Consider the following 11,477-nt stretch of genomic DNA (forward strand, 5'->3'; position numbering starts at 1 on the left):
CTTGCTAATTCAGGCATAGTAAGACTACCGCATGCCCCACCTTCAATTAAAATTTGAATTTTCCTTTTCCTAGGTTTTCAATTCAAAACTTATTTGGTCTCAATGCTCCCTTTGCGGGTTTTTGCCTTGGCCTCTCCTTTCTCTTTTCTTTTCTTTTTCTTCTTCTTTTTTTCTTTTTTTCTTTTTTCTTTTCTTTTCTTTTTTTTTTTTTTTTTTTTTTTCTTTTTTTCTTTTTTTTAAAATAAAGTATTTCTTGTTTGAATCAGAATTCACAGGGTTAAGCAGGTTCTTGTCATCCATCCTGGTCAATATCGACGCTTTTCCAAATAAGGCCTTTCACAAAAGGTCCTTCCCAATTTAACATCCACTTTCTTCTGAAGTCCTTTTTGTATAGGAAGGATCTTCTTCGATAGTAGGTCCCCCTCATGGAATTTTCTGGCGCGAACCCTTTTGGTGAGCTCGCATCATTTGTTTTTGGTATATTTGACCATGACAGATAAATTTGAACCTTGCTCTTCAATCAGGATTGGATCCAAAAAACTCGGAGAGAAGGAATCTCGACTTCCATGGGAAAAATTGCGATAAGTCAAAGAGAAAATCGTAACCCCGGTAGAGGCTCTTTTTTGTTTTTTCTTTATTTTTTTGTTTTTTTGCCTCCACTGCACTGTTCACTTTGGGGCGATATAGTGTTAATCTTGAACAGACTGTAAACTTCTGCAATCGTACTGTTGTTCAAGTTTAGTGCATTTTTCAGATATGATCATTTTTGGAATTCCATACTGACATATGATTTTTTTAAGAATTCGCTGACTGTCGACTTTGTGACATTGGCATATGAAGTAGCTTTCACCTACTTAGTAAAGTAATCGATGGCCACAAAGATGAATCAATGACTGCTAGAAACTTTTAGCGAGATTGGTCCAATGACATCCGTGCCCCACATAGAGAAAGGCCATGGCTTCCATTGATTCTTTGTAAGGTAGGATCTTGCTCTACCATCCTTAACAAATCAGGAGATAAGTTGCAGTCTCGACCATCTTTAAAGCCCCGAGGTTCCTCTAGACACATATCTTGCTCAAAAGGAGGTTTTGAGTCAATAGCAGTGTCACTCATATCATTGATATCTAGAGACCTGTTATAGGGACGAAGAAAGATCCAAAGAATAAAAGAATCTAAGAATATTTATATGTATAGTATGATTATGAATGAAATTGAAACAATAAAAGAATATTTGCTCGAATTGAGAAACAAAGATGCATTTTATTGAAATAAAGATATTGGACATAAGCCTATCTCACACAATGATTCTTATTACTCCTAGGCTTAGAGCATTAAGCGTGTTTTGGACATTACTCTGGATCAGCTCTAAAAAATACAGGGATCTCTTCCACAGTCCCATTATTCAAAACACTCTCAAGTGCGTAAGGTAACCTTCTTCTCATGTCACTTCTTTTCTATCTTCTAATGCATCAAGTCCATTGCTAAAAAAAGACCTTATTGATTATGAAAGGCTAGCATGGAAGTCCAATCTAATTCGTGAACTTTTTAATCATGAGGAATGCAAAACCATTGAAAGAATTTCTATCAGATATTTTGAAACTAAAGGTAACCTTATTTGGCATTTCTCAAAAAATGGTTGTTACTATGTCCGATTTGGATATTAATATCTTTCTTCTTCTCATGCAGATCCTTCACGATCAAGTAACTCTAACTCTTTGTCTGAGGCTTCTTCGAATTGATGGAAATGACTTTAGAAACTCTAAACAACCCTTAAAGTCAAGCACAATATGTCATAATGCTATTGCTACTAAAAAAAAACTTGTGCAAAAGGTTTAGGGATGTAGATCCTCTTTGCCCAATGTGTGATGAAGAAATCAAGACTATTTAAGGTGTGTTGGTTTTTTGCCCCTTAGCATGTGCAACATCAGGTGCTTTAGGTTTCAATTACTGTCCACGATGTGAGAGGTTCTCTAATCTCAAAGAATGGTGGGATAGTATCAATGCTTTATTCCCTCCTTCAAATCCTTTTGTTCAAAAAGTCTTGGGGGGTACCTATGTTGGCATTTATGGAAGGCTCGTAACTGGTTCATCATTGAAAGAACTAATTCAAACCTAGTAGAAGTGTGCCATAATGCCTTATTTGACTTCACTAAGTTGAATGATCTTAGGATTACTTTCACTACCCCTCGTAACAAGAATCAATTGAGTGCTTGGGTGCAGTGACGGAGCTAGGGGATTGGAAGGGGCCCCGGCCTCCCCTAAAATGGAAAATTTTCTATTTAGGCCCTTTATAATTATAAAATTTTAAATTAATAATGGTAAAATTTTACTTTGGCCTTCCAAAATAATAAAAATTTGATTTAATCCTTAAAAAATTATAAAGATATAGACTATTAAAATGATAAAATTACATATTTACTATTGTAAAAATATATAACTTAATTTTAGTACTCCAAAAAAATATTTCTGACTCCACCATCGCCTTTAATTGTGAAAAGGGAATTTGTGATGCATCTTTTGATCCAAATACATGCAAGTTTAGTGTTGGAGTGATGTTTAGGGATGATACTAAAATTATTTTGGACGAATATGTTGATCTTATCATTCGTCATCCATTGACGTTGCGGAAGCATTGGCTGTTTGATCGGAGTGCCTAAAAGCTCGCAAGAAAGGATAGACTCACCTTGTTTTTGGATATGTTCGTCTACCTATCATCTTTAGACTCAACTTGCATTCCTCTTTTGAAGTTATGGTCTACTTTTTGCCATTGTTCAACATACTTTATCTATTTGTTTTTGTTTTACTTCGACTTCTTTTTCTCATATAGGCAGGAAAGGTAACAAAGTTGTTGACTAGGTTGCTCCTTATATTAGAAATGAAAGCAATTTTTTTAAAAAAAATACAAAAGGCATCCACTAATATCAGTATAAAATTAACATGGATTTACATATTTTTATTATATTTTTTATAATTAATATTTTAATAACTTTAATATTCATATTTCATGTTTTATTTATATTTAAGTTTGGAGTAAAGTAAAATTTTTGAACTATTTATTTATGTAAAAAATTTAACCATTAAATATATTAATATAGATGGCAAAATTAGTTATAAATGTTACTTTTAAAAGAAATAGGAAATAAACAGTTTTTAACATTATTTAGGAAATAAATCATTTTGATGTTGAGAGGACAAAACACGTTATGTAGCATTTTAGAAAAGCACTTAACGCTTTCACTTACTAACCCATGTTGAAATTCCTTTTTCTTTCTTTATTTAAACATCTTATTTCAACCTTTTTGCTTTTTAAATTAAATGTTTTAAGTTTTTATTTTATTTTTAATTGATGTTTTTAATTAATATATTCTCTATTTATTTAGATAAAATAATAAATATGTAATTATATAATAAAAATATTATATATATATATATGATTATGTTAAATATATTTTATTTTTAAAAACATCAAGTAATTATATATATATCTACTAAAAATAATGATATATGAAATAATTAATTGATTTTATATATGGATGGTAAATTTAAGTATTATATATTTTTGTATGTGTATTTGAAATAATTAATTGAAATATTTCACATAACATAATGATATTTGAAATATTTCACATATAAAAATAATGATATTTTAAATATTTTAAATATAAAAAATAATGATGCTTGAAATAATTATTTGATTTTATAATATTAGAATCTATCATACTCACGATGTAGGTGGAAAAAATATTTCACATATAAAAATTATATTTACTAAAATAATTATATTTAAAATAATTAATTGATTTTATAATATTAGAATTTACAATACCAACAATATACATGAAAAAACTAAATATTTAACATATAAAAATTATATATAAAGAAAAATTTATCAAAAAATTAGTTGATTTAAAAAATAAAATATATTTAACATAATTATATAAATAAAATATATTTAACATAATTAGTTGAATCTAAGTTAAGCCAAGAAAGATACAAGTATTTAACCATTCAGCCAATAGTACTAAATTTTAAGGAAAGCTTTAAAAAAGTACATACAATGTGTGTGTAAAAACTTGCATCAAGTTGTCAAAATTTTAGATGTACTAAGAAATTGTAATTTCATGAGTAAAAAGTATACAAATAAGGAAATTTTATGTGCCAATACAAAAATAGGCTTATATCCTACGGTGGAATAAATGCATTCTACAAAATCTTTCCAACACTATGAAATTTCAGAGAGTGGAAAAATGAAGGCTTTTTTTCCGACCAAGATAAGATTCAAGAACCACATTATGAAACTTCAATTTCGATGTATACTTCCTTTTTTGCAGCTTCGGCTCTGGATTCCTGACTTTTTTGCAACGGGGAAACATGTATAGTATGCAGGGTATGAATGCCATTTACATCATATTAACAAATATTATACTCTAGGATTTTTCCAGTTAGAACCATGTTCTTCATGTTGTGGTCTCATTTGATGGAATGAGCATCGTCTCATTGGTTGCGGGAATTCCATATATCTTTTTGTGTTTTGCTTGCATCTGCTCCAATTCTGGTTCCAAGAACACTTCAGATTGCAAAGATGGGAGTATCTTCTTCACATTTAGCCATGTCAATTGCCAAAGACTATCTCTGCCAACATCATCACTAGGCATGAGAATACCAGTTGTTTTCATCACCAATAGGGTATTCTTGAGAAGCTCTGGGATTGATTCATGAATTTTTTCACTATGCTTTCCTCGGAACTTAAACTTCATATATCTCTCCATACGATCGAGAACTTCGAGCCATAGTTTGCAGAAGGATGCTTGCTGTGACAATTCCTCAAGTGATTGTAAGAAAGCTTTCAACATTAGTTTTGTGGCTAAAACAAGTGTACCTTCCATTTTCTTGTATTCTTTAGAGGAGCTCTCCAGTGCAATTTCTAGCAAATCATCCATTAATGTAAAAACGACAAGATTAAAACACTGGAACCAAATAGTGTTCGGAATGTAAATTCCACCAACACCTGCAAAAGACCGTTGTAACATTAAAATAGCATGGTTTCGCACCTCCTCCCTCTGGTCTAAACATACAACCTTCAGTGCCTGCAATAACCTCAGCCACATCTCTCCAAGGTCCTTACTCACTTTCATAGCAGCCTCTTCGTTGACAGTATTCTTGGCTTCGTAAGACCATCTTACGAGACAAACAACAGAACTTGCCATCATTTCTAAGGAAGAAATAGACCTATCAATCTGTCCAACCCAAGACTCAGCAAACTCCCTTGCTGCATCCACACAAAGAACATAATTAGAAGGCAAAAGATGTGCCCCATCGAACATGATGAATGCTAGAGCCTCAAACCCAAACTCTGATGCTTCTGGATGTTGAGCAGTGATACATAGCAAGGAGATGATTGTGCGCCAACCAGAATGGGATCTGATGTGAGACGCATTAGCTTTTACGAGACGCATAACTTCTTGAGTAATAGGTTCACAATATGCATCAGCAACTTGAGCATCAAGTCTCAAAATTAGTTGCATTGACTTTAAAAGCTCATCAGTTAAATTTTCTTTGTAAGGAAGCAAACGTTGGCATATCTTAAGGAGCCCAAACACAGCTTTCTCCACTAGAGCACAAGGCATTGCCTTCTGTTGAACAATATCTGATATAAACTTGTAAACATTTTTCCAGATAATCAAAATCCTATCCCGATTATTTAGAGTAATAGAAATCAGCAACTCCAGGCAGAACACGGCACTATCTTCATCTTCTATAATGTCACTTCCCTTGCTGAATTGAACTGTAGCCAAGATGATAGCCTCAACAAGCTGCAATAAAGACTCTGCTTGGAGGAACTTGCTATCCATGAATATATTGTCGATGTGGCATTTTAGCACTATCTCTCGAAGGAACTGTTGAGCAGCAAGTTGTTCATGAGTTGGATGCAACAGTGGTTCCTCCACTTCAAAGGATAAGAGTTGGCTGAACCTACCAAACAAGCTGAAGGACCTGCGGGGGATGGCTGCAGGAGTTGTCCGTGATATTAGTAAGGAACTCGTATCAGGCTTACTCCATACATAATCAGATGAGGAATCTGTTTCACCAGCTGCATCATTAGCTAGACAGGGAGGCAGAAGTCTGAGCTTGTACAAGCTCAAAACACAATCGAATATGCTTCTCCAACTGCTATGGATACAATCACCATATCTATTTGCTATGGTGAAAACAGTTGTGGTTGCCATCCTTGCTCTAGGACCATCTCCGAAGGAAATAATGGCATCTTCAAAAGACAATGGAGTCAAAAGGGTTGTGAATTTACAAACAGATACAACCAAATCATCCAATATATCACCAAAGCGATAGTGTGTTGAAATTTTGGCAATGGCCAAGAATCCATCAATGCATGTTTGTAAAACATTTTCCTGTTCTGCTTGATCAAAAACCACTGATATAGCAGCAATAGTGGGGCCAGACAAGATAGCAAACATATCATGGTACAGGGGCACTCGAGAATCACATAAAATAAAAGGAGCACTTTCTTTGGATCTATATATCACATTAATCCAGCGGCTTAATGTCATTGTTGGGAAACCAGCACCTTGATCAGGGATCATCTGAATCTCATTCTCACAGATAGAGTGGTAAAGCTCGGACAAGTACTTGCGAGGAAGATCTTTCCCCCCATTGATGAGTCGATTGTTACGAATAAAATCTTCTTCAGTCATCTTTTTCTTGACTTGGGCATTGTGTTGATCAGTGTTAAGCATTATAAGTGAATATGACAACAGAAGGGCAGCATCTCTATCACAAAATATATGTGATGATTGCTCATAATATCTTTCAGCAAATGCCTCAATCACTCTCTGTATCTTTTGTGACTCTCCAGGTAATCGGAAAGTTCCCAAGAAAACACGTAATGCTGAATCTAAAGTCATGTCATGGAAATCAAAGGTCCTAGAAAATTCATGAAGCACGTGAACACAAAATTCACCATGATTACCAAGGAAATCTCCAATAAGATTCTTATCTAACCCATTTGTGTACCTAAAGAAAGACGCTACACTTTCTGGATCAAGCTTATCTGGTAGTAGATGGATTCCCTGGAGAAACTCTAGACCTTTCTTGGGATCTCGATTAAAATGGTCAGCTCCAATTGTCAATTTTCTCTTGATGTGTTTCATTTTACGAACAAAAGGAATCCAAGAACTAGGATCATTGTAATTCAGACATTTGAAAGTCCAAAAAGCTTCATATCCCTCATAATTTGTTGAATCCTCCTCCGAAATAGACAATTCATTACAGGTTCTCTTAGCCATACCTTTTATCATAGATACCAGACCATTCAAAGCAAGGATATGCATTGCAGCTAGCGGCTCATTCACAGGAAATGCACTCTTGGACAACATGTAAGCAATGTCTTCAAAAACATTACTGTATGTTATATCACAATCAAAATTAGCATACATCTCGGCCACAAACATCTGTTGACTGCAAAGGTCAACCAAAGCTTCCATAGCAACTTCTTGCTGTTGGTATGAAGACCCATGCTTGCTTTGCACAAGCTTCAAAAGCACACATGAAATGAAAGCTTCAAGCTGCACTTTTAGCTCGGTACGCAAATGATAATATAGATTGAGAACGATGCTACATACAGTCGAAAGAATAAGTGGGCTCATGGATAAGCCAAATTGCATCAAATTATAAAATAGTTCATCCTGAATTACAGCCAATAACTTGGGATGTTTGCTGAATAATGACCCACCCAATTCTATAGCAGAATTAATTAAGCCTAATGCAAAGAGTGGAACATCTTCATCATGCACTATCATATTCGATTTAGGGCCAATATCAATATTTTCAGTGACCTTTAACAAAGAACACAAAAATTGAAATATCTCCACCATGCATGGGATCCCAAAAGGCGCCATAATCAATATCTCACCATTTTGAGCATCCTCCTTATTCTCACTTTCATCAATACCCACATTTCCACTTTTTAATTGTGTACTTCCATTCATGTGATTCTCATTCTGCGTACCCACCTGTAAAAGAATTTTCATAAATTACAAAATGAAACATTGAATGCCGAGCTATATGCCACAAAAATTTCAAATTACCACTCCTGAAGCAACTAATGAGCTTCCGTTGACCATTTCATGTTCTGTACTACAAATCTTAGGAAGATGAGAGAAAATACATCTAACTAACTCATGAATTGTATGCCGAGCTATCCGCTGCAATAGTTCACCTTTGGAGCTTGCTTGATGAACAATACGAAAACATGTGTTTGCTATCATGCATACATGCTTATTACTTAACCTAGTTGCAGCCTTACTTTTCATGCAAGCTAGAAGAACTTGAAGTATCTTCATCAGCACCACTTCTTCAGATGCTGGATCAGTTACCTCGAATCGGCAACTTGTCACGGCATCGATAATCATATGCATAGCAACTCTCACATTTACAATATCCAAATCTAGAACATCAATGGTTAAGATTTTGTAAATGGAAGATAAGGCAACACCGGTTATTGGTGCACCGGTTTCATCTGATTGAATTACATCCAAAAATGGTTGGAGGTACACAACTGGATCAACATTTTGCCACTGATGTTGCCATGAAAATATTTTTCTCCGCAATTCTTTCAAGGAGTGGATGAGAGAATGCTCTAGATGATCATCATCTGCAACATAGTGGACTCCCCATCGAACATTTCTCCTCATGACAGCCAAAACAGCCACAATTTCAGAATTAATCATACATGTAAAAGCACCTCTAGAGGGCTTGATAATTTCTCCAATGAATCCATTATTTCTAGATTGTGTAGTCACATCCCCCATATTCAAACAAGCTTCTGAGTATAATGAAATTTATACTTCACCAATGAGGCTGGCTACGATGCAAACAAGACATCCAACCCTGGTGGAATCATAACATCTGCTGCAATTAACAAAAGGATGTCAACATAAATGAATTCAAATATATATATATAAACCCTTCTCCAAGGCTGCCTTAAAGGTGAGAGAATTTTCATGTTTGAAAAGTTCACCTTTCTTATGCAACAAAGCAACTAATTTCAGTGCATGCAAGGTTTCCAGATTCTTAATAATCAAATAATCCAATAAGAAGAAGCATAAACGTAATGTATAAAATTAAGCATTTTGTTAATCATCAATTACCGGTAATATACAATATCATAAATATAGTATCATTATAAAAATCATTATTAATTAAGAACTTAAATCATGTTAAAACAATCATAGCGTGTTGTACCTGGAATCAAAGTAACAATAAAAAGAAAGAAAATAATAGAAAAGAAGAAAATTGAGATTACAACTTGATAATGGACGAAAAAAGGCAAACTGAGAAAACAAGATAATTTTCCAGCCTTAAAGCTTCCATTAATGGAAAATTAACAAAGACCCAATGAAGGAAACAATGTGTAGACCTAAAAGACATTAGGAAATCCCATGGTCTGTGCATCCTGGAGTCACCTACAGCTGGGAGCTAGAAACTTTTCATATATGATATTTTTGATGGCCAATTTGTAATGCCTCATAGGAGCCAGGACCAGGGATGGTAACTTCTTTTCTTAAAAAAAGACATTACAAAATCAAAATGTCAGAAAAGGAATCAAAATTGAAATCCCAGAGACCAAATCTAACCCAAATAATTAAAAATATAATAGCCTCAAACTAAAACTTCAAAGAAGACATGATTGAAAATATCAATTTCTTGAAGGCTAAATCATGGCCTATGTCGGAAAAAATGGATCAAGTGACGAAATGTGATACCTTGTCGAGGATTCCAATGTTGGAAATTCAGAAATAATGAAAAGAGTGAACACTAAAGAAATTTTGGACCTCTTTTTCAGGTTTACACAGGAGAATGTAAGGGGTTGGAATGAAAAATTGCAATTTTTTTTGTGGAGTGGCAATTTGACCTTTTTTTCTTCTGAAAGGTAAATTTTGATCTGATTTTGTTCGCGGTTTCGAAGAAAAGAAAAGTTCTTCTTTGGCCCAATATAAAATTGACTGTTTTTAGAACTTCTCATGAAATATATATTATTTTTACATTTTCTATGTCATAGAAATTGTAGCTATTTAACTGTTTTTTTTTTATATTTACTATCTATCAATCAATCAATCTATACTATCATTTAATTACTTATGATGGTATATTGAGATGAATTAATAATAATCTTATGATTTGCTATGATTGATATTATTATCGAGGATTAAATTGAATAAAATTAAAAATATTATGATTTATTAAGAACATGATGTGTAATATGAGAATGGATTGAATATGTTATATAGTGTATAAGTTAATTGTGTGCTGATGATGAATTGGAATGAAATTGTGATCTTGAATGTGAAATTATATATATGAATTGGATTAAATAAAAATGAAATGAAATGAAATAAATGATTGTCATGCGATAGAATAGTGTACAGGGTAAGAAATTGCAAATGCGATCGAAAATCAGGTATGACAGGTGAATAAGAATGATTACAATTATGACAATGCATATATGTATAAATGTTGCCCATGTAAACTTAGTAAAAGGCTAGAATAGATTAACATGTCAATAGGATTATATGTGCACTTGATTGGAGATTATTATAGATTATAATAAGATCTAGAATTTGTTGCAGATTCTCGACTAATATAACGAGATCCAACCCTTGTCATGAATTCTCATGTAATATGTGACATAGTTTAGCCCAAACGATAACTTGATGTAATTTCAACTCGGACGAGCAACTTAGTTCACCAGTGTATCCGAGTTTGTTTTACTAAGGTTCCATCAGTCAAAACATTATAAATGAAATTGGAAACTTGGAAATGTAATGAAATAGATTGATAATAGAATATGCTAATCAAAATGAATTATATGAAATTGTTATGAGTTTGTGAATTGATAAATGTATATGGAACTATATGTGTGCTTTTATGTGACTCGTGATATATGTGATTTGTGTTAAAGAGAGTAAACAAAAGAAACTATGAAAATGGTTGGAAACGAACCTTGAAGGCTGAAATCAGTAGGAATAGATTGGTAGACTCCAAAAAGGGATTAAATGGTAAGTTAAAAGGTAAATGATGTGGATAAATCATGAGATTTGGATGACTTAATGTCAATGACGTGTGTATGGATGTTGAATTCATGTTTGAATACGAAAGCTAAATGATTAAATTATGTTAATTGATCATGGAATTGGATGCCTTAATGTTAAAGCTATAAGCTATATATATTTGTTTCACAAATGGTATGGAATGCTTAAATGATATAGACTTTGGCATTTGACATCTAGAATGAATTGGTCAATTCTATTGCAATGATGAATGGATTGATTTGCTAATTACCATATGTATGCTTCTATATATAATTGATAATGGAACTGCTTGGCATGATAGAATATAAATTGGATAAGCAATGTATTTATACTTTGTGATCATTTGCTTGTACAAGCCCAATAGTGCCTGGG

At 33.3% G+C, this 11,477-nt stretch overlaps 1 protein-coding gene across 5 annotated transcripts; it reads right to left on the reverse strand.

Annotated features, from left to right (window-relative positions):
- Nucleotides 1-4,083: 4,083 nt before the first annotated feature.
- LOC105780543 (ARF guanine-nucleotide exchange factor GNL1) lies at nt 4,084-9,976 on the reverse strand. 5 transcript variants are annotated; one of them, XM_012604933.2, is made up of 4 exons: nt 9,780-9,976; nt 9,434-9,576; nt 8,103-8,922; nt 4,084-8,027 (listed from the first exon to the last, which is right to left on the reverse strand). In XM_012604933.2, exons 3-4 carry the CDS (start codon nt 8,823-8,825, stop codon nt 4,458-4,460), a joined length of 4,293 nt encoding a protein of 1,430 aa, XP_012460387.1. In that variant the 5' UTR covers nt 8,826-8,922; nt 9,434-9,576; nt 9,780-9,976; the 3' UTR covers nt 4,084-4,457. The 5 variants fall into 5 exon arrangements, with proteins under 5 accessions (XP_012460387.1, XP_012460388.1, XP_012460385.1 ...); XM_012604934.2 differs by lacking the exon at nt 9,434-9,576; XM_012604931.2 differs by lacking the exon at nt 9,434-9,576 and having other exon boundaries at nt 8,103-8,925.
- Between the last annotated feature and the right edge of the window lie 1,501 nt (nt 9,977-11,477).

This window comes from Gossypium raimondii, chromosome 4 (genome assembly GCF_025698545.1).
Source record: "Gossypium raimondii isolate GPD5lz chromosome 4, ASM2569854v1, whole genome shotgun sequence".
Taxonomy (NCBI): domain Eukaryota; kingdom Viridiplantae; phylum Streptophyta; class Magnoliopsida; order Malvales; family Malvaceae; genus Gossypium; species Gossypium raimondii.

Bases quoted from the DNA above. Each gene is read 5' to 3' on its own strand.
- LOC105780543 (XM_012604934.2), bottom strand. From the start codon at position 8,825: ATGGGGGATGTGACTACACAATCTAGAAATAATGGATTCATTGGAGAA. The intron at 8,028-8,102 runs GTAATTTGAAAT...ATTCTTTTACAG, and splicing joins CATTAGTTGCTTCAGGAGTG to GTGGGTACGCAGAATGAGAA.